At 47.2% G+C, this 27604-nt stretch overlaps 1 protein-coding gene and 1 long non-coding RNA gene across 2 annotated transcripts in view; one reads left to right on the forward strand and one right to left on the reverse strand.

Annotated features, from left to right (window-relative positions):
• The window catches only part of dgkzb (diacylglycerol kinase, zeta b), a 29065-nt gene extending 2463 nt beyond the window's left edge, over positions 1-26602 (forward strand). Inside the window, exons 2-34 of the mRNA XM_026310888.1 lie at positions 12527-13566; positions 14515-14623; positions 14710-14805; positions 15065-15142; positions 15220-15276; positions 15385-15453; positions 15546-15617; positions 16190-16306; positions 16686-16760; positions 16913-17014; positions 17139-17221; positions 17507-17567; positions 17865-17978; positions 18067-18207; positions 18298-18376; positions 18956-19011; positions 19091-19153; positions 19512-19585; positions 19691-19802; positions 20099-20298; positions 20481-20581; positions 20718-20809; positions 20895-20958; positions 21047-21087; positions 21222-21415; positions 21955-22044; positions 22464-22532; positions 22650-22684; positions 22943-22986; positions 23294-23414; positions 23586-23622; positions 23741-23840; positions 25568-26602. Of these exons, the coding sequence (XP_026166673.1) occupies positions 12566-13566; positions 14515-14623; positions 14710-14805; positions 15065-15142; positions 15220-15276; positions 15385-15453; positions 15546-15617; positions 16190-16306; positions 16686-16760; positions 16913-17014; positions 17139-17221; positions 17507-17567; positions 17865-17978; positions 18067-18207; positions 18298-18376; positions 18956-19011; positions 19091-19153; positions 19512-19585; positions 19691-19802; positions 20099-20298; positions 20481-20581; positions 20718-20809; positions 20895-20958; positions 21047-21087; positions 21222-21415; positions 21955-22044; positions 22464-22532; positions 22650-22684; positions 22943-22986; positions 23294-23414; positions 23586-23622; positions 23741-23840; positions 25568-25681 (3861 nt within the window). The 5' untranslated portion in view covers positions 12527-12565 and the 3' untranslated portion in view covers positions 25682-26602. The remainder of the gene's footprint in view (positions 1-12526; positions 13567-14514; positions 14624-14709; positions 14806-15064; positions 15143-15219; positions 15277-15384; positions 15454-15545; positions 15618-16189; positions 16307-16685; positions 16761-16912; positions 17015-17138; positions 17222-17506; positions 17568-17864; positions 17979-18066; positions 18208-18297; positions 18377-18955; positions 19012-19090; positions 19154-19511; positions 19586-19690; positions 19803-20098; positions 20299-20480; positions 20582-20717; positions 20810-20894; positions 20959-21046; positions 21088-21221; positions 21416-21954; positions 22045-22463; positions 22533-22649; positions 22685-22942; positions 22987-23293; positions 23415-23585; positions 23623-23740; positions 23841-25567) is intronic.
• On the reverse strand, positions 1-27495 carry LOC113132650 (uncharacterized). Its single transcript, XR_003295918.1, has 4 exons — positions 27369-27495; positions 27018-27077; positions 404-499; positions 1-38 (listed from the first exon to the last, which is right to left on the reverse strand). It is a non-coding gene; the product is annotated as an uncharacterized LOC113132650 (long non-coding RNA).
• Positions 27496-27604: the final 109 nt, after the last annotated feature.

Here is a 27604-nt window from a genome sequence, read left to right on the forward strand (position 1 = left end):
TGCTGGCGACATCTGTGTGAGCTCTGCAGCTTCAGAGGCTTAAACCACAAAAATAGCAAAAATATGAAGGGAGTTTGGAAATAAATTGCAAGTGAAGATCATTTTTCTTATCGGTTCATAGGCTGGTTCTTTTCCTGATTAATAATTTGGTAAGTAAATGTTAGAAAACTGTGAAAAATACTTATCACAAAAACCCCAGCCAACAATATTCACAGCGAATCATTTCTAGTATTTTTATTTGAAAAGTTGTTTAGAACATTTTGTTTTTTCTATCGATTATTTTCTGAATGGATCCAAGGCGTGGGATTCAGTCAGTTCAGTTTGAGATGCTTTTTGGTGAGTGTGAAAATATGTTTTATTTGTTGACTGGGGTTACAAAGAACAGGTAATATGCTGTTTTTACCTTGTGGGGCCAGTGCCTGGCTCACCGTGAGTGTCCGGGCTCCTGTGGACGTTTCCGCCTGGACGTTAAACGTGAAGCGACTTCCTGTTCGCCGGCCTGTGATGTGAGTAACACATGGGTGTGTGTGTGAGTCAGAGCTGAAAGAGTCTGAGCTCCACGCACAGCGCAGGAACTGCTACACCAGCAAGTACTTCAGAGTACTTCTACTTTACCTAAGTATTCCTCTGCTCTGCTCTACTGCTTTTCAGATGGACGTGCAGTACTTTTCACTGCACTGCATATGTCTGAAAGATATAGGTTTTCCGTTAAAAACACCTAGACACTGTAGTACTACTACTTATCAGGGCTCATGCTCCCTCAGAAGGGAGAATACTTACGTACCTTTACTCTGAAAACTTACCACATATGATGCTAATAACAAATTAGGTATGCAGTACTTTTACTTGCTACAGAGCATTCTCACACTTGTGTACAGGTTTAGTAGAAGAATACTTCTTCCATGTACAGAGTCTCAGCAGTTCTCTGTCAGACCCTGAATAAAAAGGTGCAGTCAGGTGGTTCCTTTAATCTCCCAGTGATCTCCCCTGGCCCTCTAATTATAGCTGCTATTAATGGATTGGTGGAGAAATTAATTAAAAGCGGTCACTTTGGGGCCCTGATGGGAATGTTTGGCCTGAGCAGAGGATTCAATCTGCACATCTCAAAGGACAGACAGGAAGAGAGACGAGGAGGAGGAGGAGGAAGAGGAGGAGGAGGCTGCTCCTCCACCTCCTCCTCCTCCTCTCAGAGAAACAGTCCTGTGCGTTTAAGGTGAACACCACTGTGGGTTTTATTATTCTACTGTACTCAAAAAAACAAAGCTGTGCGTCACTCGCAGACAGTCACGGTCTGATCATCATTACGGCTGAAATCCTGAAAGACGTCTTCTCCTGCACAGACGTGACGTGATCCGTGGACGTTTGAGCTTCCAGGTCAAAACTGGGACACGTCAAATATCAAATCTCTCTGCTGCATGATGTTTCTGTGAGTGACTGACACGTTATTGTTCAACCCCTACTGTCATATACTACACTAATATACTGTACTCTGTTTGAAGTACTTCCATCAAACAAGTATATTCTGATAAACACGAGCACAATCCACTTGTACTGTATCGTTTTAAAGCTTCATTATTATTTTATTCACTTGATTCTGAAAAGGAACTAAAGGTAAATTTATTGCAGGGACTGAAATGTAGTGAAGTCCAAGTATCCGGTAGTACAAAATAAAAATATTCAAGTGGAGTATAAGTACCTCAGAATGGGTCTGAAGCATAGTACTTGAATAAATGTAGTTACTTTCCAGCTCTGTGGATAAGACCTGTTGCTTTGGTCCGTTTCCTGTTCGACCACGCTGGGTTTGAATTTTCCACTGGCGATGATGTTTATTGAGCGGACGGTGTTAAACACAGGGAGAGTGTGTCCTTACAGGGACGGGCCTCTGCTGTAAGACGATATGACTGATTGGGCCGATGACTAATTATTCATCTGTCAGGACGAACCTGCTGCCTGGAGCGTCCCTCTCTAACCTGATCAGAGGCTGCTCCTCTGTCTGGACTCTGTCACTCACATCTGAACAGAGGAAAATATTCTGTTTACAGTGTTTGTAGTGGTCCTTTAACATTTCAGCTGAGCAGATGTGATGATGTTCTAACCTGCAGGTTGGACTAATGACTGATGCTATCAGACATTATCAAAATAAACTTAAAACGAGCTGAGCTCACTTTCAGTTCGTTGTTAGAGGAAATCATTAGTGCGTATCAATGCAAACACTGAAGGAAACTGAAAAACAGGAAGTTCTGCAGCCTGTTTCCTCTGGTTTCTCGGTAGGTTTATGGAGCTTTATTATGGAGGGACACCAGAGATGATGGGATCCTCAGGAAGTGGGAGTCACAGTGAATCACACCAACATGTGTTTGTCTGTGTTCACATTTGACAGTTATGACTCAGACGAATGTTTAGGACTCAGGCCTCGTGTCTCCCCTGCCACAAGTCAAATGTGGGTAAAGGAGAAGTTCCTCAGTAGCAGCAGGTGAAGACGGTCAGGAGGACGGTCTTCTGTTCCAGACAGATCTTTGACATTGATGATTGACATTGAGGAGTGAGTCGCTTACAGTCAGTGATTCACAGGCAGGCCTGTCTTGGAAACATCCCATTGATTAAATACAAGTTCCTGTTCAGAGATATTGAGGAACAGTTTCAGGAAGAAGTTATTAGCAGCTGCTCCCAGAGGAGAAGCCTCTCACTTCAGGTGTACTCCCCCCCCACCAAGAACAACAGGCCTGTCGTTTTTCAAAATCCAGCTCCAGCCGCTGAGAAGGTTTCTGAACAGTGAAGGCGTGTTCTCTAAGCCTCACACCTTTAAAGTCCTGTTTGAAGGTTCATGTTAGAACCAGGTTTAGGTTAAAACCAGGTTCAGGTTAGAACTAGGTTTAGGTTAAAACCAGGTTCAGGTTAGAACCAGGTTTAGGTTAGAACCAGGTTTAGGTTAGAACCAGGTTCAGGTTAGAACTAGGTTTAGGTTAAAACCAGGTTCAGGTTAGAACCAGGTTTAGGTTAGAACCAGGTTTAGGTTAAAACCAGGTTCAGGTTAGAACCACGTTTACGTTAAAACCAGGTTCAGGTTAGAACCAGGTTTAAGGGCTGAGGATGTGTTGCCAGTGAGTGTCCTCACAAAGTTAGAAGTGTGTGTGTGTGTAACTTGTAATAGTTGTGTTGTTTCCATGATGTAAATCATAATTTTTAGGGTTTACAGTCAGTTTGGGTTAGGTCAGGGTCAGAGTCGGGGTCGGGGTCGGGGTTAGGGTCGGGACAAACCTCCTGGAAATTAATGTAAGTGAAACGTCCTCTGAAGTGATGGAAACACGACTGTGCGATGCAGGATCCAGGGATTACACAGACCCATTTCCTGGGCTATATCTGTCTCTCACATGTCCTGTTTCTATAAATAGTCTGGTCCAGGAGGAGGACCGGGACTCTGAGAGGAGAGGAGCAGGACGAAAATGAAATCTCGGAGGAGCAGGGTCAGGTGGATGCACCAGAAGGAGGAGGGGGAGAGGAAGAGGAGGAAGCGGAGAAGGAAGAGGATCAGGAGGAGGGGACGAAGACAAGGAGGAAAAAGAGGAGGAGCAAGAAAAAGCAGAGGAGGAGTAAGAGGAGGAGGTGGGAGTATGAGCAGGTAGCAAGAGGTAATAAGGGAAAGATAAGAGGAAGAACATGAGGAGGCCAAAGACACGACCACGAAGAGATGATGGAGGAGGAGGAGGAGAGAAGGTCACCAAGGACGAGGAGAAAGTGAAGGACTGATTGGAATAAGACTGGGAGGAAGGAGGAGGAAGAAGTTACAGCTTTATTTTTACAAATGGAGTGCAGTACAAAGTACTATATCTGCCTCTGGACACACAGAGCGCAGTACAAAGTACTATATCTGCCTCTGGACACACATAACGCAGTACAAAGTACTATATCTACCTCTGGACACACATAACGCAGTACAAAGTACTATATCTGCCTCTGGACACACAGAGCGCAGTACAAAGTACTATATCTGCCTCTGGACACACAGAGCGCAGTACAAAGTACTATATCTGCCTCTGGACACACATAACGCAGTACAAAGTACTATATCTGCCTCTGGACACACATAACGCAGTACAAAGTACTATATCTGCCTCTGGACACACATAACGCAGTACAAAGTACTATATCTGCCTCTGAGACACACACACAGAGCGCAGTAGAAAGTACTATATCTGCCTCTGGGCACACGGAGCGCAGTACAAAGTACTATATCTGCCTCTGGGCACACAGAGCGCAGTACAAAGTACTATATCTGCCTCTGGGCACACGGAGCACAGTATAAAGTACTATATCTGCCTCTGGGGCATACGGAGCGCAGTACAAAGTACTATATCTGCCTCTGGACACACAGAGCGCAGTACAAACTACTATATTTGTCTCTGGACACACATAACGCAGTACAAAGTACTATATCTGCCTCTGGACACACAGAGCGCAGTACAAAGTACTATATCTGTCTCTGGACACACATAACGCAGTACAAAGTACTATATCTGCCTCTGGACACATATAACGCAGTACAAAGTACTATATCTGTCTCTGGACACACATAACGCAGTACAAAGTAATATATCTGTCTCTGGACACACATAACGCAGTACAAAGTACTATATCTGCCTCTGGACACACAGAGCGCAGTACAAAGTACTATATCTGCCTCTGGACACACATAACGCAGTACAAAGTACTATATCTGCCTCTGGACACACAGAGCGCAGTACAAAGTACTATATCTGCCTCTGGACACACAGAGCGCAGTACAAAGTACTATATCTGCCTCTGGACACATATAACGCAGTACAAAGTACTATATCTGCCTCTGGACACACATAACGCAGTACAAAGTAATATATCTGTCTCTGGACACACATAACGCAGTACAAAGTACTATATCTGCCTCTGGACACACAGAGCGCAGTACAAAGTACTATATCTGCCTCTGGACACACATAACGCAGTACAAAGTACTATATCTGCCTCTGGACACACATAACGCAGTACAAAGTAATATATCTGTCTCTGGACACATATAACGCAGTACAAAGTACTATATCTGCCTCTGGACACACATAACGCAGTACAAAGTACTATATCTGCCTCTGGACACACAGAGCGCAGTACAAAGTACTATATCTGTCTCTGGACACACATAACGCAGTACAAAGTAATATATCTGTCTCTGGACACACATAACGCAGTACAAAGTACTATATCTGCCTCTGGACACACAGAGCGCAGTACAAAGTACTATATCTGCCTCTGGACACACATAACGCAGTACAAAGTACTATATCTGCCTCTGGACACACATAACGCAGTACAAAGTAATATATCTGTCTCTGGACACACATAACGCAGTACAAAGTACTATATCTGCCTCTGGACACACATAACGCAGTACAAAGTACTATATCTGCCTCTGGACACACAGAGCGCAGTACAAAGTACTATATCTGTCTCTGGACACACATAACGCAGTACAAAGTACTATATCTGCCTCTGGACACACATAACGCAGTACAAAGTAATATATCTGTCTCTGGACACACATAACGCAGTACAAAGTACTACATCTGCCTCTGGACACACAGAGCGCAGTACAAAGTACTATATCTGTCTCTGGACACACATAACGCAGTACAAAGTACTATATCTGCCTCTGGACACACATAACGCAGTACAAAGTACTATATCTGCCTCTGGACACACAGAGCTCAGTACAAAGTACTATATCTGTCTCTGGACACACACACAGAGCGCAGTAGAAAGTACTATATCTGCCTCTGGGCACACGGAGCGCAGTACAAAGTACTATATCTGCCTCTGGGCACACGGAGCGCAGTACAAAGTACTATATCTGCCTCTGGGCACACGGAGCGCAGTATAAAGTACTATATCTGCCTCTGGGGCATACGGAGCGCAGTACAAAGTACTATATCTGCCTCTGGACACACAGAGCGCAGTACAAAGTACTATATCTGCCTCTGGACACACATAATGCAGTACAAAGTACTATATCTGTCTCTGGACACATGGAGTGCAGTAGAAGTATAAAGCTACAGAAAATCCAAATACTCCAGTAAAGTACAAGTACCTCAAATTTGTAGTGGAGTAAATGTACTGAGTCGTGTTCCATCAGTGGTTCCACCAGCAGATGGCAGCACAGTAACATCAGAGCAGCCGGACGGATCCTGACCAGGAAACACTGCAGTACATTTCACTGGCCACTGCACTCGTAGTATTATTTGCAGTATAAGGTCCTCAACACATGTATTAATCAGACTTGCCTCTGCTGACTGACTGGCTGACTGACTGGCTGACTGAACACAGGGAATCTGACTGGTTCCTGACAGGAAGCTGATAGCCCACTCGGAGGATGCTGGGACTGTTCAGTATTTCACTGGTCAGGCAACAAAACAATGGTTTTATTCACCTGCCTGTCAGCCTGATTTACAGATGTTCACCTCTCCACAGAGTACCTCATTAAAAGTACTTTGTTTCTCTGCCCCTCGGTGAGTGACAGTACTGCAATTATACACAGAACAGGTCAGGGATCGCGCTCGGGTCCAACCCGGACAGGAGCAGCAGCCTGATCTCTTAAGCCTCTTGCAGGAAATCAGTCTTCTGACTTAACGTACCAGCGTGTGCAGGACAAGAGCTCTGCCCCGTGTCCCGGGACTGGTTTGATCCCAGCGGGCATCTTTGTGCATGTTCCTGTCTCTGTCCTCACAGACACTGTCCAGGGGCATTGTGGGAAATGTAGGCTGTGTTTATGTTGTTTGACACATACTAGAAGAAAGTGTCCAATGTCTGTTCTCTTTTTACGACCATATTAACTATTTACATGTTTATTACTGCTGGAACGTAACTCAGTACATTCACTCAAGTACTGTATGTAAGGAGGTATTAGCACTTTATACCTGAGTATTTCCATGTTGTGCTACTTCATCCTTGGACTTCACTACATGTCAGAGTCAAACCTTGGACTTTTTCCTGCTCTACATTTATCTGATAACTTTAGTTCCTTTTCAGGATCAGATGGATCCAACAAAATACAGACTGATCATCAAACTTTATTGATCCCTGGGGGGAAATTCCCAAGATACCCAGCAGTATATAAAGTACTTCAAATTAGAAGTATATAAGGTAGTTAATGTCAGCTACCCAGCAGTATGGAAAGTACTTCAAATTAGAAGTATATAAGGTAGTTAACGTCAGCTACCCAGCAGTATGGAAAGTACTTCAAATTAGAAGTATATAAGGTAGTTAACATCAGCTACCCAGCAGTATATAAAGTACTTCAAATTAGAAGTATATAAGGTAGTTAACGTCAGCTACCCAGCAGTATGGAAAGTACTTCAAATTAGAAGTATATGAGGTAGTTAACGTCAGCTACCCAGCAGTATGGAAAGTACTTCAAATTAGAAGTATATAAGGTAGTTAACGTCAGCTACCCAGCAGTATGGAAAGTACTTCAAATTAGAAGTATATAAGGTAGTTAACGTCAGCTACCCAGCAGTATATAAAGTACTTCAAAGTAGAAGTATATAAGGTAGTTAACGTCAGCTACCCAGCGGTATATAAAGTACTTCAAATTAGAAGTATATAAGGTAGTTAACGTCAGCTACCCAGCGGTATATAAAGTACTTCAAATTAGAAGTATATAAGGTAGTTAACGTCAGCTACCCAGCGGTATATAAAGTACTTCAAATTAGAAGTATATAAGGTAGTTAACGTCAGCTACCCAGCGGTATATAAAGTACTTCAAATTAGAAGTATATAAGGTAGTAAACGTCAGCTACCCAGCGGTATATAAAGTACTTCAAATTAGAAGTATATAAGGTAGTAAACGTCAGCTACCCAGCGGTATATAAAGTACTTCAAATTAGAAGTATATAAGGTAGTTAACGTCAGCTACCCAGCGGTATATAAAGTACTTCAAATTAGAAGTATATAAGGTAGTAAACGTCAGCTACCCAGCAGTATATAAAGTACTTACAGCAGTATATAAAGTACTTCAAATTAGAAGTATATAAGGTAGTTAACGTCAGCTACCCAGCAGTATATAAAGTACTTACAGCAGTATATAAAGTACTTCAAATTAGAAGTATATAAGGTAGTTAACGTCAGCTACCCAGCTGTATATAAAGTACTTACAGCAGTATATAAAGTACTTCAAATTAGAAGTATATAAGGTAGTTAACGTCAGCTACCCAGCAGTATATAAAGTACTTACAGCAGTATATAAAGTACTTCAAATTAGAAGTATATAAGGTAGTTAACGTCAACTACCCAGCAGTATATAAAGTACTTACAGCAGTATATAAAGTACTTCAAATTAGAAGTATATAAGGTAGTTAACGTCAGGTACCCAGCAGTATATAAAGTACTTACAGCAGTATATAAAGTACTTCAAATTAGAAGTATATAAGGTAGTTAACGTCAACTACCCAGCAGTATATAAAGTACTTACAGCAGTATATAAAGTACTTCAAATTAGAAGTATATAAGGTAGTTAACGTCAGCTACCCAGCTGTATATAAAGTACTTACAGCAGTATATAAAGTACTTCAAATTAGAAGTATATAAGGTAGTTAACGTCAACTACCCAGCAGTATATAAAGTACTTACAGCAGTATATAAAGTACTTCAAATTAGAAGTATATAAGGTAGTTAACGTCAACTACCCAGCAGTATATAAAGTACTTACAGCAGTATATAAAGTACTTCAAATTAGAAGTATATAAGGTAGTTAACGTCAGCTACCCAGCAGTATATAAAGTAATTACAGCAGTATATAAAGTACTTCAAATTAGAAGTATATAAGGTAGTTAACGTCAGCTACCCAGCAGTATATAAAGTACTTAGCAGTATATAAAGTACTTCAAATTAGAAGTATATAAGGTAGTTAACGTCAGCTACCCAGCAGTATATAAAGTACTTACAGCAGTATATAAAGTACTTCAAATTAGAAGTATATAAGGTAGTTAACGTCAACTACCCAGCAGTATATAAAGTACTTACAGCAGTATATAAAGTACTTCAAATTAGAAGTATATAAGGTAGTTAACGTCAGCTACCCAGCAGTATGGAAAGTACTTCAAATTAGAAGTATATAAGGTAGTTAACATCAGCTACCCAGCAGTATATAAAGTACTTCAAATTAGAAGTATATAAGGTAGTTAACGTCAGCTACCCAGCAGTATGGAAAGTACTTCAAATTAGAAGTATATAAGGTAGTTAACGTCAGCTACCCAGCAGTATATAAAGTACTTAGAGCAGTATATAAAGTACTTCAAATTAGAAGTATATAAGGTAGTTAACGTCAGCTACCCAGCAGTATATAAAGTTCTTCAAATTAGAAGTATATAAGGTAGTTAACGTCAGCTACCCAGCAGTATATAAAGTAATTACAGCAGTATATAAAGTACTTCAAATTAGAAGTATATAAGGTAGTTTACGTCAGCTCATTAATTAGTCACATTACCTGCACATACACACTCAGTTTGCTCTAATTGTGACGGGGGACAAAGGCAGAGCTCTGGTGCAGAGGAAGATAAACGTGTTTGGACAAACGAACACGCTGCCCAGTTCCTGTTATTTTACTTCTACTAAATAGGATCCATAATGCAGCAGTGTCAGAGCCTTGAAGTGTTAATGAAGAGTATTCTGGGAGGACGGAGAGGGCTGGCGGCTCCATTCATCTCCAGACGAGCTGCACTGAAGAGCAGCGGCACAAAAGGCTTGTCTGTCAGCTGCACACTGCCGGGGGGGGGGGGGGGGGGGTGGTCCTGGGTCAGCAGCTCAGTCCAGTGTGGAACTGAAGGAAAGAGACGAAGCTGCATCCAGAACAGATTTATCTGCTGTGAAGCTCCTGAGTTAAGGAGTTATTTTAAAACAGCAGCTTAGCCTCTCTCTCTCTCTCCCTCCCTCCACCTGGGTCTCCCTCTCTCGCCCTGACTCCTTCACTGTGTTTTCCCTCTTCATCCGTCCAGGACTGACCGAACTCTCCTCCTCAGGTTGTATTGATTTGCTCAGATCCATCCTGAGCTGCTCTGTCTCTGAATCCTCTGTGTGTGCGGTGTGGGCTTTCTAGACTTTGTATCTGCTGGACCACCTCAGGTAGACTGTAGCTCCGTGTCCACCTTGCTGCTGGTTTCCCAGGTGCTGGATTATAATTAGTGCCGGAGGATAAGTCAGTACAGTCTCTTTGTGGTCCTTGACTTTTGGTAACAGTACTTTCATGTTATTGCTTTTTGATTTGAACACTCCTCAGATACCTGATGGGTAAAACTTTTCTTTTCAATCAAATGGTCCAAGAAATTCGAATCTTAAAATCAGAAACAGTTTTTCCTGTGATGTGATTCACCTGATAATTACTGGACAGACTTTGACTGATTATCTCCTGATACAGCGGAACAGCAAAGGTTCTGGACAAAAATGTGCAGCATTTAAATATTGTCAAGTACTTTAACTTAACATGTACTCGCACAAAGTGACATGTGTGCAGCCGCTGCCATCTCTTCCTCCCCTGTGCTGTCAGGATCCGCAGGTGGAGCAGGATCCGCAGGTGGAGCACAGGCCTTACAGTCATTCTTTGGTAGTTTACAGTTGTGTAGTTTATCACTGCAGCACCTTTGTGGTGTTGTTGCTGTGGATGTGCCTGATGACACCGTGTAGTTTGTCCAAAGTCTGGAGGAGACTGGACTAAGAGCGAGCACTTTGAGCTGTTCTGCTTGTGACCGTCGCCTTCGTCTTGGACCACAGGTTTAGTATTTTTACAGTGTGGTACTGACACTGTTACTGACACAAAGGATCTGAGTATCTGTGGTATTGGGAGTAGTCGCTGAGTATTGGAGGGGGTGTTGCTGCTCTGCTAAGCTTCAGGTTACGGCCGGTGAACAGGCCTGGTACCTGTGACTGGCTGCTGCTCACACAGGTACCAGGTGAGGCTGCAGAGTGAAAGTGAGGACCTGTGTAAATAGATGTGTGTGTGTGTGTGTGTGTGTGTGTGTCTGCGTGTCAGTAATCTGCTCCTGGCTGCTGATAATCAGCTGGAGCGTCACAGTTTCCTCGTCTCCTTCTTTAAAGTGCTGCTCACGTCACGTCCTGCAGCTAAGCTGTTGTTACTTGACCCAGTGATCCCGAAAATCCTGCAGGGATCCGGCTAATTACAGGGAGCTCTGGGGAAACTGTATGCAGGGCTGAAGAAATGGTGCAGCAATAATGGAAACATATTTCTTATGTGTGAAGTCCCATATTCAGACATTTACTCAGGTAAAAGTAAATATTTATTACAGACAATTAAAACCTGGCAACCATCACCAGAGGCAGTAAAAGCACCTGTCGTAAAAGTGATGAATGAGGCTGGAAACACACCTGCTGATTATTAAAACTAACAGAGAGCAGACGCTGCTGCTCATGTCTGAGCTGCTCATGTCTGAGCTGCTCGTAGAAAAACAAAGATATGATTAATAAAACAGGAGCAGGGAAGTGTTCAGAGCATTCTGGGGGTTCCATGTAAAACCACACACACACACACACACAGAGTGTGTATAAGGAACATTACGCACTGGGAAAAACACAGTCTTTAGTTTGGTTCTGTGTATTTAGTGGTTTAACTGGAGCTAGCTCACAGCCTGTTCCAGCTGTGCACAGCTGCAAACACTGATCAGCTGTTCTGTGTGGCTGATAATGGAGGGTTCCTTGTTTTTCTGTGACAGGGACTCACAAAGACGCTCTGTTTAGTGCTGTTGTGTTCTTATCTGTTTCGCTGTGTGTCTACAGGACACCGGTCCTGTATGTGATTCCAGAGGACGAGCTCATTCACAGTATTCTGGTCTCTGTGGGTTCTGGACTGTTGTTCGGACCAGAGGGCTTGTTCAGAAGTGACAGGCTGAGAGACGTGATCTGCTCTGACCAGTGAAGCTGCAGCCACAGGCTAATTACTGGTTTGCAGAGCAGAAGCCAGCAGGTAGAAGTGGCCTTAATTACTGTTGTTATGGCGGCAACAACTTCCTGTTGTCATGCTGCTCCCCCCGTGGAGAAACCCCCATGCTGTTTTATAATTCATGTTCCCGGCAGATCAGTGACACAGACAGAACCTAACAAGGACAAACAAATAAAAGACCCGTTTGGTTCTCAGCTGGTCTGAGCCCAAAACTATTAAAAACACCTCATCAGACCCAGGAAGATCATCAGCTCATAACAGGAAAGTCATGATTCTTTTTAATTGGTTGATTAGTAGGACACACTTTAAATAAACTGTTGGAAATGTTGTAAGTGTGTTGAGTCTTTACTTCTTGTCCCTTCAGTCTTTCACTGGTGTGTCTGTACAAAGTTCATCTTAATTTGTTTTGGCCCTGAAGCTGTTCCTCAGTGTGGTGGTCCAGTTCTGCTTCAGTACTTAGCTCCAGTAGTTCCAGTAGAGTGTTGGTGATGGTTTCTATAACTCCTCCTCCTGCTATAACTAACCTGCAGGCTAACAGCTTTTCATGTCCAACAGAGCAGCCTTCCAGACGTCCGTCCCCTCTCTGCGTCCAGCATGGACACTTTTTTCCGTCGCCACTTCAAGAGAAAGGAAGCAGCTCTGCAGGTGGATGCAGAGGCCACGCCCTGCCGCCAGCGGAGGCCCAGCGTAGCCGTCCCTACCAGCAAGGCCCGACGCAGGTCCAACGCCGGCCTGCCTTCCTCCACCTTGACTCAGCGCCGGCGCTCCAGTGTCCAGCTGCAGGGGGGGCTGTCATGTCCAGGAGGGGGATGTTTGGCAAAGGCGCCCAGACACAGCACTGGGGTGGGGCACACTCGTAGGCGCTCAAGCACCACCACCCCCTGCCTTAACCCGAGGTTTGCTGTGCGCCGGAAGAAGGTGGGGAAGCTGCGGACCATCGACACCCACCTGCTGGGGCCGTCCATGCTGCTGGCCAGTCTCATCCAGATGGCCGAGGAGGAGGAGGAGGAGGGGCTGGGGACGGGGCCACCACACGGAGAACAGCAGGTGGAGGTGAGGGGTGGAGCCAACAGCAGGAGGATGTGTTCACGCTCCAGCAGCCTCCATTCGGAGGGAGACAGCAGCAGCATTTACTCCACCAGTAACGACAGCCAATCAGAAGCCAGCCAGCCGTCGGAGGCGGAGCAGCTGGCCGAGGAGGAGGGTGATGCCGCTTCGGCCCCTGACCGGTACCTCTCGTGCCCCTCTTCCCCCTCCACCCAGGAAGTGATGAGAAACACTCCTCAGCTTCCATCAACATCGCGGCCCCTGATCCGGGCCCCTCGCTGCCTGCGGAGGAACTCCTCCCAGGTTTTTGCAGGAGACTCGGCCCCTTACAGCCGCTGTCGTGCCTCCAGCCACAGGAAGAGGAGGAGGATCTCCACCATCTCCAAAGCTGGGAGCCCCTGGCCAGGACGAGGCCCCCCACTGCCCAGCCGCAAGGCTTCGGTCTACTACCTCAACCACCCGGCCTTCTACGCTGGCCCCGGTGCCCTCAGTCTGATGGGGCCCCATGGCTACGACCACCGGCTGGAGACTTGGAGTGCCTTCCTGCTGTACGTAGTCCGGCTGCAGTTGGACAGGTTGTCTTGGTGTTACTGAGAAAAATAATCCTCAAATCTGTACACATGTCCCGACCTGGATGTAAACATGATTGTTTAGTTTCTGATAACAACAATTTAATCTCCTTATGTTCCTTTACCCCCCCACCCCCTGCTGCCTGGTGTGCCCCTGGTTCCAGTTATAAACCTTTGCTGCCACATGTTTGTCAGGAAATTAACAGCTTTACACACAGTGCGTGGGTGGAGTTAAAGTGCACTGTGAAGTGAAAAGGTTCAAATCACCTGTGGGGGCCTTAGTTTAGCAGGACACACCCTGCAGCAGGTCGGGAGCCAGAGAAGTGCTCAGCATGAATCAGTCAGGAAACGGTTCCTGATCTCGACTGGAGATTTTGCTGCAGACACAAACATCCTCCATGGAGCTGCAGCTCATTAGCAGCTCGCCCTGACAATGACACTGCCCGGCAGCTCTGTTGCTCAGCTCCATGAATGTGTGTGTGTGTGTGTGTGTGTGTGTGTTTGGATGCCGGCGCAGCCTCAGAGTTTACGAGTCACTGTCCTAAAACGTGGTGTCCAACATGTTTTCATAGAAGGAAATATGGACTTTAAAATACACAAAGACCAGCATGAACACACGTAAAATTCAACCGATCAGGTTTTTCAGGTGGAGGGAGGTGCTGTCTGATTACACAGAATCGCTGCTTCTGATTGGCTGACAGCTGCTATTAAGATCATACTGTTGGAATGAGAAAGCCTGTAAGGAAACAGCTCAATTAACTGGTCCCTAAAAACCTACTTCGTTCATTAATATCATAAGAGCTCAGAAATAACTAAATAAAGAAACTTATGAAGAGTCAGTTCTTCAGATTGGGTGTGAAAACCTGGAGCTCAGGCTTTTCCACAGAACCTTTTCCTAAAAGGCTGCGGGTTCTCTTGTGGTTTCAGAAAAGCCATTACGAAGCCGGGCCTGCAGCATGTGGCGTCTCAGTCCAACGTGTCGACGCCCGGACAGACCGACCCGCCGCCGGAGCCCAGCAGCACTGTGGACTGGAGCGTGAGTCAGGTTTCATCAGCTCATTACAAATGGGACTGACTGTCAGTCCTGCTGTCGGGTTAACGTCCGAGTTTCCTGTGTTGCAGGACAACGCACAGTTCGGGGACCACATCTGGTTTGAGACCAGCGGGTCTGGAGACTTCTGTTACGTTGGAGAGCAGTACTGCATCGCCAAGTCACTGGTGAGTCAGAGCCCCCCCTGTGTTCACAGACATACTCAGGTCACTGTTTCTCACTTTATCACATAATTCAGATGTAAAAGTCAGAAACCAGCTGGTGCTGAACGCCTGCAACCCTGTGAAGGTGCAGCTGCTGATTCTGTGTTTGTGTTAATCTGAACCAATCCCATCCAGACACTGACAGCAGCAGTGAATGTGGTGCACTCAGCGCAGTCGTGAAGCAGGAAGTGCTGCTGTGCTAACTCTGCTGTTGTTTTTGCAGCAAAAGTCAGTGGCGAGGAAGAAATGTGCAGGATGTAAGATCTCGGTCCACACCATGTGTATGGGGCAGCTGGAGAAGGTAAAGTCTAGATCTTCTCTGGATTAACAGCCTTAATCTGAGACTGTTTTCGCCACGTGTCCTTTGCTTGTGTTCAGATTAATTTCAGGTGCAAGCCGTCGTTTAGGGAACCGGGATCTCGAGCTGTTCGAGAGGTCGGTGCCTGCTCAGTGACTTTTCTGATTCTGTGATTATTGGCTGTGTGCTCAGGGGTTTGTGGAATCAACGTGCTGTCAGATGGTTAACGCTCTGTTGTGTTTCAGTCCAACGTCGTGCGACATCACTGGGTCCACAGGAGACGTCAGACAGGAAAGTGTCGGCAGTGTGGGAAGGTGAGCCTCCCTCGGTCCTCCTAATCCTTCAACTTTGGTCACTCAAACAGTCCAGAACTGGAGCGCTGACCGGGCCTCTGATTTTCTCACAGGGATTTCAACAGAAGTTTTCGTTTCACAGCAAAGAGATCGTTGCCATCAGCTGCTCGTGGTGCAAACAGGCGGTAAGTCCCTCAGCCTGGGGTTAGGATGGGGGCGGAGGTGAGGACACCTGTACAGAGTCCTAGATCGGGACCAGCTTTTTTGGCACGTACGTTTGCATATAGAAGGAATTTGACTGGGGTTTAATGTATTTGCACAGAGCACAGGTTTAGCTCAGCGCACCTCACTGAGTGTCTGGAGTCAGATCAGGACAAACCTTTAAATTGGACTGAAGTGAGGAGGACGGACAGAAGTAGAGGTGGGGTGTAAAATGTTCAGGCAGGTTCACGAGGACATGCAGCTACAACAGGGACCACAAAGCTGAATTAATACACACGTGACGGAACAAACAACTAAGACAAAAACAAACAGACACACATTTGTTGTTACTGGCAGGTCTGAGACTTGTCACCTTCTCGGTGCCTCCCAGTCTTTCTGCTGGAATCCACAACTGCAAACTGATCAGTTCTCTGTTCTGGTGTTTTCAGAAACTGTTGAAAATGTCCAGACTTAGTCCTGGACTCATGTCTGGGTTTGTCTGCAGATGTTGCGTGCAGCTGTCGGGTGACTTCCTGTCTCTGTGTGTGTGTTCCAGTATCACAACAAGGTGACGTGCTTCATGCTGCAGCAGATAGAGGAGTGCTGCTCTCTGGGGGCTCACGCTGCTGTCATCATCCCCCCCACCTGGATCATCAGGGTCCGCAGGCCACAGGTAGAGACACACACACACACACACACACACACACACACATATAGCACCTCATTCTAAACAAGCCCGAACCCCAGACCAGACACCACCAGCCCCAAAATAAAGCTGCTGAACGGTGACTCTACCTTTTATAACTCAAAAGTAGTAGTAGTAGAAGCTCTGGTTTGGAAACCACTTTGGAGCCAAAGACTGAACCAGTTCTGGGTCTGAGTTGTTAATGATGAACTTTTCACTAGAGAAGAAAATCAGACGTGTTTCAGCTTCAGGTGATCTCTGGGTTTATTCAGCTGAAGGAGCAGGGGGGTTGTATGGGAGTGTGTTGTGCTGTACTGTAGACCTGACACACTAACAGCTGCTGATGTGTTTGTCTTTGCTCCTGCAGTCGTCTCTGAAGTCCAGTAAAAAGAAAAAAAGAACGTCGCTGAAATGCAACAAGTCGAGTAAGAAAGGAGCCGAGGTGAGGACGAGACCCGAGTGGTTCAGAATTTGCAGACTTCAGTTCCCAGCAGCTGCAGCTTTGGAGCATCTTCTCTGTGTTAATGTTAATGACTTGACATTTCAATGTTCATCAGTCTGCACAGTGTTTCTGATCAGTTTCTGTTGGGTCAGCTCCAAGATGGCCGCTGGAAGCCCTTCCTGGTGAAGCCTCTCCCCTCTCAGCTCATGAAGCCTCTGCTGGTGTTTGTAAACCCGAAGAGCGGCGGGAACCAGGTGCGGTAACCCTCCTGCTGCTCCAGGTGTTTTGTCTGTACAGTTTGATGTGGTCCGGCTGCTCTTCATCAGACCAGCGCCAGTGTCTGATCTCATGAGGCTGATCCATTAATTTTCCTTTCAGGGAGCCAAGATCGTCCAGTCCTTCATGTGGTACCTGAACCCCCGCCAGGTGTTTGACCTGACAAAAGGGGGGCCCAGAGAGGGGTAAGATCCAACCCGGTCCTGACCCCAGGGTGCATCACATTTCTCTCACTTGGCCCAGATCCCCTGACCTCTAACCTACTTTGAGATTCTTAAATCCTTAATCGTCCCCCCAACCCCCCATCGTCCCACTAGTCACCCACAGAACCCTCCAGTTCTCCCCAGTCCCACCAGTCTGTCCCAGCTCCCGCAGTCCTCCCACTTGTTTGCAGATGCACTTCAGGCTCCCCTTTGCTTTAGGGACAACTCTGTCCCAGTTTAAATGCTGCTCTGCGTTGTGCCCTGCAGGCTGGAGCTGTACGCCAAGGTGCCCAACCTGAGGATCCTGGCCTGTGGAGGAGACGGGACAGTGAGTCCAGCTTCATTGTTCAGCACAGACAGAACCACTGCTGCACTTCCAGTCAAATGGGTTCAGCATCAACTCAGCCCCCGTGCAGTTTAGACCCTTTAGAAGGAAAACTCTTAGTTAACTCTTAGTGTTATTTGTTTTTAAAAGAATCTTTTCTTAATGTTTGGTTTTTGTGTTTTTTCATCTTGTGTGAAAAACCTTCTGCAGATTTTATTTCAATGCCACTGGTTTCAAATCACACAGACAAATAGTGAGAAATGGTTTTCAGGTCAGATACTTAAGACACTGTGTGTTCAGGTAGGATGGATCTTGTCAGTTCTGGACCAGCTGAAGCTCCGTCCTCAGCCTCCAGTGTCCATCCTTCCTCTGGGCACTGGCAACGACCTGGCGAGGACTCTCAACTGGGGAGGGGTGAGTTTAACCCGAGTTCAGCTCAGACTGAGCCTCTTTAATCTACAGCTGGATTTTATATTTCATAACATCATCTCCATCCTCTCAGGGCTACACCGATGAGCCCATCACAAAGATCCTCTCACACGTCGAGGACGGAAACATCGTCCAGCTCGACCGGTGGAACCTGATCGTGGAGCCGAACCCCAGCGCCCGAGAGGAGGACAGGGACGAGCATCAGACCGACAAGGTCCGTTTCAGGTGTTTTCTGCTCAGACGTTCATTCAGGCAGACTCTTTGAGCCCAGCAGGCTGATGATTGTGCCACTGCTCTTTCTCAGCTTCCTATCGACGTCTTCAACAACTACTTCAGCCTGGGCTTCGACGCCCACGTCACACTAGGCTTCCACGAATCCAGAGGTGAGTCCGCTGACCCACGACACCTGTTCAGATGTTTATTGCCACAATTCCAATTTTTACTTTAATTACAGTGAATTAATGTTTCTAAAGCAACTGTTATTTATGGCCAAGTGGCAGTTTGACACTATACACTCGTACTCAGGACAACAGGTCGGACAGCTTGTCCAAGTGTTGTGTCCCTGCTGTCTGTGCTGAATTTAAGAGTTTTTATATCCGTTTCCTTTACTCTCTTTACTCTACTCGCTCTCTTTTCTGGCTCAGGTGCAGCAGATGTCCAAACAGTTCTGATTATATTTCCAAACAGGACAAAAATACAGACGTCTGGAGACACACTAAACTAGATTAGCTCCTTTTTCTTCAGACAATTCTCCTGCTTTTTAAAAATCCCTTAAACTGCTGATCTGTGCCGTCTGTGTGAGCTGATGACCCTGCAGGGATCGATGCAAACACAGAAACCAAATGATGGATGGGAACGTGAGCTCAGCGCTTCTTCCTTTGGTTGTCGGACTGTTGTTGTTGTTGTGGACCTGCAGTCACTAATGACGTGTGCTCATCAGACCAAGTGTCTTTGTCTTTCAGAGGCGAACCCAGAGAAGTTTAACAGCCGCTTCAGGAATAAGATGTTCTACGCAGGAGTAAGTGTCCTCACCTCACTCTTCTCTTTCATCCGTCTGCACACCTCATGTGTCTGACCCCCGTCCAATCGTGTTTCAGACAGCCTTCTCCGATTTCCTGAGCGGGAGCTCCAAAGACCTCGCCAAGCACATCAGAGTGGTGGTGAGTCGAGACGGCAAAATCAAATCTGCCTCACACTGTCGACAGCAATAGGAACCGTCACCGTGGTGCTCCTTAGCGCCGGGTCGTGTTCTGCAGAACAATGTGAGAAAGACACAGAGCTTGGTCCAACCTGTCGGACACACAGGTGGTGTAGAAACTCACACAGGAGGGCTGGTCCTTCTCCAGCAGTTAGTCAAACTGTGTAGATAAACTAGACTGGAGTCACAACAAAATGTTCTGTTGTTTCTCACTAATATTAAAAATGATGTTACTGTTCGACATGGTGCAGCCTCTGCAGCTCGTCGCTCGTAGACTAGTGGAAACTGTTTCATGTTCCCCGTGTTTCTCTCCTGCTCAGTGTGACGGCACAGACCTGACGGCCAAAGTCCAGGAGCTGAAGCTGCAGTGTCTCCTCTTCCTCAACATCCCCAGGTACGGTGAGCCGCTTCTGGTGTTTATTGGTTCTGATTCTGGGCTCACTGTGAGTGTGCCGTTATCAGAGGTAGAGGCGCAGTCCGTAACGTGCGTGTGCTGCAGGTACTGTGCCGGCACCATGCCCTGGGGGCATCCCAGCGAGCATCAGGACTTTGAGCCTCAGCGCCATGACGACGGCTGCATCGAGGTCATCGGCTTCACCATGACGTCTCTGGTGAGCGCTCAGCCATACCTGCCCAGACCCCGCCAGACCACGTAGATCCATGTCAGACCACATCAGACTACCTCAGGCCACATCAGACTACCTCAGGCCACATCAGACTACCTCAGGCCACATCAGACTACCTCAGACCACATCAGACTACCTCAGACCACATCGGACTACCTCAGGCCACATCAAACCACCTCAGGCCACATCGGACTACCTAAGACCACATCGGACTACGTCAGACAGATAAAACCACATTGAAACTACTGTTTTGTCTCTGACCCGTTGCTGTTTGTGTCCAGGCCACGCTGCAGGTGGGCGGTCACGGTGAACGTCTCCACCAGTGCAAAGAAGTGACCCTCACCACCTCCAAGTCCATCCCCATGCAGGTGGACGGCGAGCCCTGCAAGTTGGCGCCATCTATCATCCACATCAACCTGAGGAACCAGGCCAACATGGTGCAGAAGGCCAAGAGGAGGATCTCCATGCCCCACCTCAACGAGTAAGATGCAGCACTGACACTGCCTGACTGGTTACTGAGCCCAGTTCCACACAGAGTCACCTCATACTAAGGCTGCTGCTCGTATGTGGACGGACGGACAGTACCAGTGTTTGTCTGGAGCATTTAAAGATAGATGGCGCGAATAGTGTTAAACCTGGGTGTGTGTGTGTGTTTGTGTGCAGCCAGCAGCCTGTCCCTGAGCAGCTGCAGATCAGAGTGAGCAGGATCAGCATGGAGGCGTACGAGGCCCTGCACTACGACAAGGACCAGCTGAAAGAGGCCTGTGAGTTTCTGTCAGCAAAGGGTTAACTGTGGCTGAGACTCAGCTCCTACTATGAATCACACTTGACAGCTAAAACCCATTTACTGGTTTGGAGTAAAGGACCATAATATCAGAGCTGTGTCCTCTGTCTCTGCAGCAACACCCCTGGGTGTGATCACTGTCCCTGGAGACAGCGACCTGGAGACCTGCCGGCTGCACATCGAGCGTCTGCAGGACAACCTGGACCAGGTAAGGCAGAGAGAGCGCTGAGCTCCAGTGTGGGTCAGAACGAAGGAGGTGGTTTTCATGCTTCGTCTTCTCCCTGTTCTTTCAGGACTGTGACACCGTGAAGTGTCTGACTTCACAGAAACTCTCCATGAAGTGGTGTTTCCTCGACTGTAAGTCCACATCAGCACACAAAGTCCGGCTCCCACAAAGAACCCGACACCCACCTGGTCTCTGTTTTTTTGTGTGTGTGTTTTTCAGGTACGACTGCAGACCGTTTCTACCGGATCGACCGAGCTCAGGTAGGACAGACTCTGAGCTTAGTTCCCCCTGTGCTGAGACAGTCCCTGTCTGAACAAGTCTGTAAAGTGGTATAACACACAAATATACAAACACAGAGTCTGAAGCCACGACGTCATCCCTCTTTTTTCCCCAGGAGCACCTGAACTACGTGACGGAGATTTCTCAGGAGGAGCTGTACATCCTGGACCCGGAGCTGGTTGCGAAGGAGACCGTGGGCACCTCCCCTGGAATGCCCGACCTGGTGGACACTGAGGAGCACCAGGACCAGCAGAGACAGTTCGCCTTCCCCTGCTCCCCGACCTCCCCCTGCTCCTCCGGCACCCCCAGGTGAGACAAGGTGGTTTACTTTTAGGAATTAATCTGAAAACTGATATTTGCTCCGAGGTCATGGGTTTAATTCTGTGTAGGTGTAAAGCTACAGAAAACCAGACCAGCAGTGAGTGAAGACCCAGTAAACCGTCACGTTAATGCAACATAAATAACTTCAGGCTTCAGTCTGGGTTCTGCAGCAAAAACTGCTCAGACAGTCCACACATGCAGGTCACCGAGCGCCCCCAGCTGGTTGAACCTGAACCTGCAGCTGCTTTGTCACGACAACCAGCTCAGAGGCCGAATGAATCTGAATGAAGCTGCGATGACGGTGGTGGGGGGGTTCACAAACCAAATGAGCTCCTGCTGCTGTTTGAAGTGCAGTTGCCATGGAGCTGATGTGTGCACCTGCGTCCCCGTGTTGACGTAGTTTCCGTCACCTGTCGCCTCATTTACTGCAGCAGGTTGAGAAATCAGTCGCAAAACAAAGGCCAGAGCACAAAGCTGAGAAACAACAGGCCTGTGTGTGTGTGTGTGTGTGTGTGTGTGTGTTTCAGGCTGAGAGACGTTCAGAGGAAGAGGATTTCCAGTGACAGTTCGGTGGCTGACGCTTTGTCCCAGAGCTCGTCTAAAACGACCCTGTGCAGGTAGCAGCACACTCAAACACACAAACGGAGAATAAAAACATAAGGTGGAAAATATTTACTGCAAATTCAAATCTGACGCTGAAGATTAAGAAGAGACACAACACAAACTAAACCACAAATTAAACGAGAGATTTTCATTGTGCATCAATGTTTGTCGATCCATTCGACCACGATGATGAGACCTGGAGGTGTCTGGTCCCACCAGGTCCCACATGAATGTTCTCACTGTGTCCAGTGTCACTGTGTTTAAACATCAGGCACCTGCTTTCTGTCGCTTTGTCTGACGGAGATTTGTCAGATGTCGTGTCGCATTTTGTGCCACACGACAAACTGAATCCCAGAAGACAAAGCTCTGGTGTCACCTGGTACCTTCTCACCTGTCCGTCTTGTCCTGGCTGTCTCTTGTCTGTGATGCGAAGGAGGGGGGCAAAGATTCTCAATGTGCATCGGTCCAATACCACCGCAGATGATTTCAGAGCCCTGATTAGGTAGGAGTCCAGTGTGAGTGGGATCCGCTCTGCCCTGGGTCACTTTAGATTTAGTGAGTCTGCTGTTCTTCACGTTTAGATCTAATGTTTTTCTTTTGTTTCCCATCTGTCCAACAGCCCGTCCAGCACGACCTCACACGACCCTGAAAAAGGTAAAAACGAAATCTCATTCGGATCCTCTGGGTTCTCAGGTGGGAGACGTTCAGTGCAGAACCAGAGAAATCGCTTCAGATTCATTTACACCTGTTTTAATTTGATGGGAATCAGTTTTACACACCTGCAGGCTCTGTTGTCATCCGAGTGTCCACATGACGTGACTCAGAGTGTCGGTTCAGAAACAGGTCACAGTTACAGCATCACGTTCTTAAAGTCGGACCCGCTCACTAACTGGACTTGTGTTTTTTCCACAGAAGCTGAGCTGATCGGCTGCGTCCAGACTGCAGACCTGCACAGAGTGAGTGTCCACTGAAATACAGGATTTCTCCTGTTTTATCTTTCTGGGCTTCTTCCTCCGGCACTTGGATCTCACTGGAGGTCCAACATCTCCTCCACTGAGACTGAGACGATGTAGTTTTCTACCATATTATTCTCAAGAAGAACAAACAGACACAGTTTTCTGTTTCCTGTTCACCACTGATGTTTTACACATTGTAATTCGGCCTCAGTCGTTTCCTTCCCTTTAAGGTGGACAGGTCCGTCTGCCACTCAAACCCTGATCTGATGCTGCTCTGGTTCTTCTCACTGTCCGTGTTGTTGTGCAGCTCATGGAGCTCCACCAGCAGGGGGCAGACATCCTGCTGCAGGATGCCGCCGGCCGCACGCTGCTGCATCTCGCCGTGCAGGCCGGCAGCGAGGGGGTGGCCAAGTACGTCATCGACAACGGTGAGGGGGTTCACACACACACACACACACACACACACACACACACACACACACACACACACACACACACACACACACACACACACACACAGGAACACACTTTCAGTGTGTGTCCAGTCGTCGCTGCATACAGTTTTCTGATGAACTGTGTTTCTCTCCTCTCACATGAAGTCCCACCATCTCATCTGGACATAACGGAGAAAGCCACGTAAGTTTCCGTCCGTCTCTGATTTAGTCCTGCAATAAGACCTGGGCCCTTTTGAGATCCCAGCTGAGGGTTTGCAGACCAAGCCCTGACCTACAGATCTGCCTCTCTCTGTGTTTAGAGGAGAGACGGCGCTCCACAAAGCTGCCGCCTCCTGTCAAAGCAGCATCTGTCGCTACCTGGTGGAGGCCGGGGCGTCGCTCACCAAGACAGACCTGCAGGTAAACCACCTCTCACCTTTCACATTGAAGCTCCTGATGGAGCCAAACTGGGAGGAACATATGGGAACCCAGCAGCTTTGGAGGAAACTGTGCACAAATGTTGTTGTTCATGTTTCAGTTCAGTCTGTGCCTGGGGGCAGTTTAGGAGCTCAGGGGGTTCAGACCTGGTCCATGTCCCTGACATCAAACAGCAGGTCTGATGGGAACAGCAGGAACCTCCGGGATGTGGACTCATACACTGAACCACTTCTTACCTGGACCACTTTAGTTGTGTGACGCAGATGTCAGTGTAGCAGTAGCACTGGAGTACCACAGTACAGTTGTAGTTTTAAATCACTACATGTGTTTAAGAGCTGAAGTTACTGCAGGTAAAGGTAACGCAGCTGTTGTGGGACTGTGATCGATGTGGTCCAGATGTTCCTCAGGACTTCCTTTGACTGGGTCGGGTGGACAGAGATGCTGGCTGCACACTGGATCAGTGTCCTGGGTCCATACCACAAGGTTCTGTGCAGTGTGGCAACCAAACACCATCCATGTCTGACTATGCTGCTGACGCTGTTCTCCCACAATGCAATGCACACAGGAAAGTGAGCAGCAAAGTTAACCCTTTAAAAGCCAAAGTCCTTTTGACTTTGGCCTTCAGGTGTGTTTCAGTCTGTCCTGGTTCTGATTCTGCTTCTCATCGTTAGTGCCATCATGAACAACTCTGACCCAGACCCGGCCTAGACTCCAAACCCAAGCTTCTACTACAGGCCTCCGTTATTCTGCCAGCAGGGCTGTGGTGGATCCAGTTTTAAAACACTGAAACAGTAACTAAAACAGTTCGGACCGTGGACCTGGGACACAGCTGTAGAGGGTCAGTCCAGATGTGGGAGCTGCTGGGGTCTGACTGTCCCCTCAGGCGGGTCGGCCACCAGCTGGAGCCTCCCGCCCGCTTTAAATGGGTCTCCAGCAGCATCTGACCCACTTGTATAAAGTGATTAATGTTGTGTGTCATTGAGAACCAGAGCGCCGCAGGATCCCCGGCCTCGCTCCGGCACACACAAAGGCTGCCGCTCACCGTTGCCATGGTGAAGCCAGTGCTGACAGGAAGCAGCCCATAATATGAGTTTCTCCTTTTTCCTCTGCAGTGAATGAAAAGAGATCATGTGTTTCTGTGGAGCGTCCAGCCGAAAGGGTTAGAGAGGAGCTGAGAGCCTCCTCCTCCTCCCTCCCCCCACTGTCGTCGTCCTCCTCCTCCTCCAAGTCTTCCTCCTCCTCTTCCCTCTCCTCTGTCCTCTTCTCCTCCCACTCTCACTCTCCTCCGTCCTCCTCCGTCCTCCTCCGGTCTTAGTCCTGTGTGTAGCTGCTGTTTCTTCAGTGATTCAGTTTTCAGAGACCCATAAAACAGAGAACCCACTTTCCTGTCGTCCCTTGTGTTCGTTGCCTTTAAATTAAGAAGCATCACTGATTAGTTTGATTAAGGGGAAACTGCTGCAGCTTCGTGACACAGGAGCTGCTCAGTAACCAGTGGTCCCAGGTCTGGGCCCAGTTTCCACTTGGGTTTGTTGCTTACACAGACACTGAGACTCTGCTGAAGTTCATGCAAAACCAGAACACGAGGCTTCGGTTTGTCGTCCCTTCTCTGCAGCTCAGGGGGAAAACATGTGACTCAGGATCCTCACGTGCATGAAAACCTCAGAAAGTCCAGAGTCCCCTTGTGATTAATGTTCCTGTCTGTGTTTCAGGGGGAGACTCCCAAACAGCACGCAGAGAAGGCCAACCATCAGGACCTGGCTGACTACCTGGAGACCCACCATTACCAGATGACCCAGACAGAAGACCAGGAGACGTCAGTCTGACCTCCACAGCATCTGTCCATCCCACATCTGTCCTTAGGTCGTTTGTTTATTTCCCACTTTCTCCCTGTCCGACGTCTCCAGCCAGAGTCAGTGGAAGAAAGTGCAGTTTAAAGTCCACAGACTGTTTGTAGAGCCAGTGTAGGCAGCAACACATCAGCTAGTGCTTCTTCTTCTTCTTCTTCTTCTTCTTCTTCTCTGCTGTTTGGACGCAGGAAACACTGGATGATTATGAGCTCAGAGTCGGGTTTGTCCGGGACTAGAAGTCTTCTGGTGGAGTCCATCAAAAAAACCTCTGGACACTAAAGTGAATTCAAACTAGGCCACAAAGACGTTCTAGACGCTGCGTTTTGAATGCGTCTTTATGGACCAAGCCTCCGTGCACAGACCGTGACCCGTCAGCTGCTGCGAGCCAACACTGACTGCATTCACCCGGCTGCAGCTGGACCTGATGGAAAACTAGTTGCTTTCGCCACATTGGAGAGAACGACTGCAGAGACGTGTCTTTCCGAGCTTGTAGTGACCTTTGGCTCTGTGTTCAGTCCAAGTATTACGTGTTTGGGTGTTTAACTTAGGCTGCGAAGAATCGAGCTCTTTATGGTTTAACTGTAGAGGAAACACATTTTGCTGGTGATCAAACACAGCAGCTGCCGTCGGCTGCTTCAGACTTCTAGGACTTCCTGTCAATATGAGATTTGTGTTGTAATGTTGGTGTGTGTGTGTGTGTGTAAACGGCCGCTGTCATTGTGATGTGTATCTGCTGAGACGCCGTAGACTCTGAAGCCAGATCCTGCCAAGTCTGTGTTTGTAATCAATAATAATCAATACTCAGCAGGAATGGCATCGTACTGTGTGTTAACAGTCACGGCTGTGTTCTTTGGTCTTATTTCTCAGCGACCTGCAATAAAAAGCATGTCAGCAACACTTCCTGTGAGGAACTGAAATGATTGGCCGGGGCAGAACAATGAAAACAGATCCACAGCTCGTTATTGGGTCTGGACCCTGTTTTTCAAACCCATTACCCATTACCACGTTTGAAAACGTCGGGCTGTCGACAGACAATCACAGCTCAACCAGAAATAAAAAGTCACAGTCTCAACCTAAACCGAACAGCTGTCAGACCATTAACCCTTTCCATCACCAGAGCGGTAAATGATCCGTTCTTTATTTATCAGACAAAACCCCCAAACATTCACTCTTCTCTCTGGCTCCTGTCACAGAGTTTCACTGGTTCCTGAAAGGTCAGAGACTCTAACCTGCTGGTTCCTTCACTGTGTGTACCATCCTGGTCTGCAGCAGCTGATCCTGATTTATAAAGTATATCTGAAAGTCTTCTTACCTGTGGACGCGCTGCTTGACGACTGAAGTGTCCTCCACAGTGACGGAAGAGATTCAGGTTCTGCAACAGAAACCAGAGAGAAGCAGAGAATCGTCTGCATAGAACTGGGCGAAAGTCTGAGGTTTGGGTGAACTGACCTTTTACACTTCTAAGGACCAGTAACAGTAAAAAAAAAAACTAGAACAACTGTCCTGCATTCAAACTTTTACTTAAAAATACTTGAAATCTATTTGTTGTGGCAGAATTGTCTTAAATAACTGGATCATAATTATGGATGCGTTCATGTGTCCATCTGGTTGATGTGCTCATTGATGGTTCAGACTCTGCAGTTCTGCAGGAAGTGGAACTTACCATGTGGGAAGTGGCTCTAACAGGCTGAGAGATGGTTTCTGTGGACTGAGACCAAGATCCTGGACAACATCTCACAAAATGCACAGAAACATGATCCAACCTAAAAACTCAAACATATATGAAGATGCAACACACAAAAATCGAATAAAGTCCATTTGGCCTGTTCACATTTAACAACGTTTGTTTGTTTCCAGGAAACTTTCCAGAAATTAGTCAGAAATTCCAGGACAGTCAGG

This window comes from Mastacembelus armatus, chromosome 6 (genome assembly GCF_900324485.2).
Source record: "Mastacembelus armatus chromosome 6, fMasArm1.2, whole genome shotgun sequence".
Classification (NCBI taxonomy): Eukaryota; Metazoa; Chordata; class Actinopteri; order Synbranchiformes; family Mastacembelidae; genus Mastacembelus; species Mastacembelus armatus.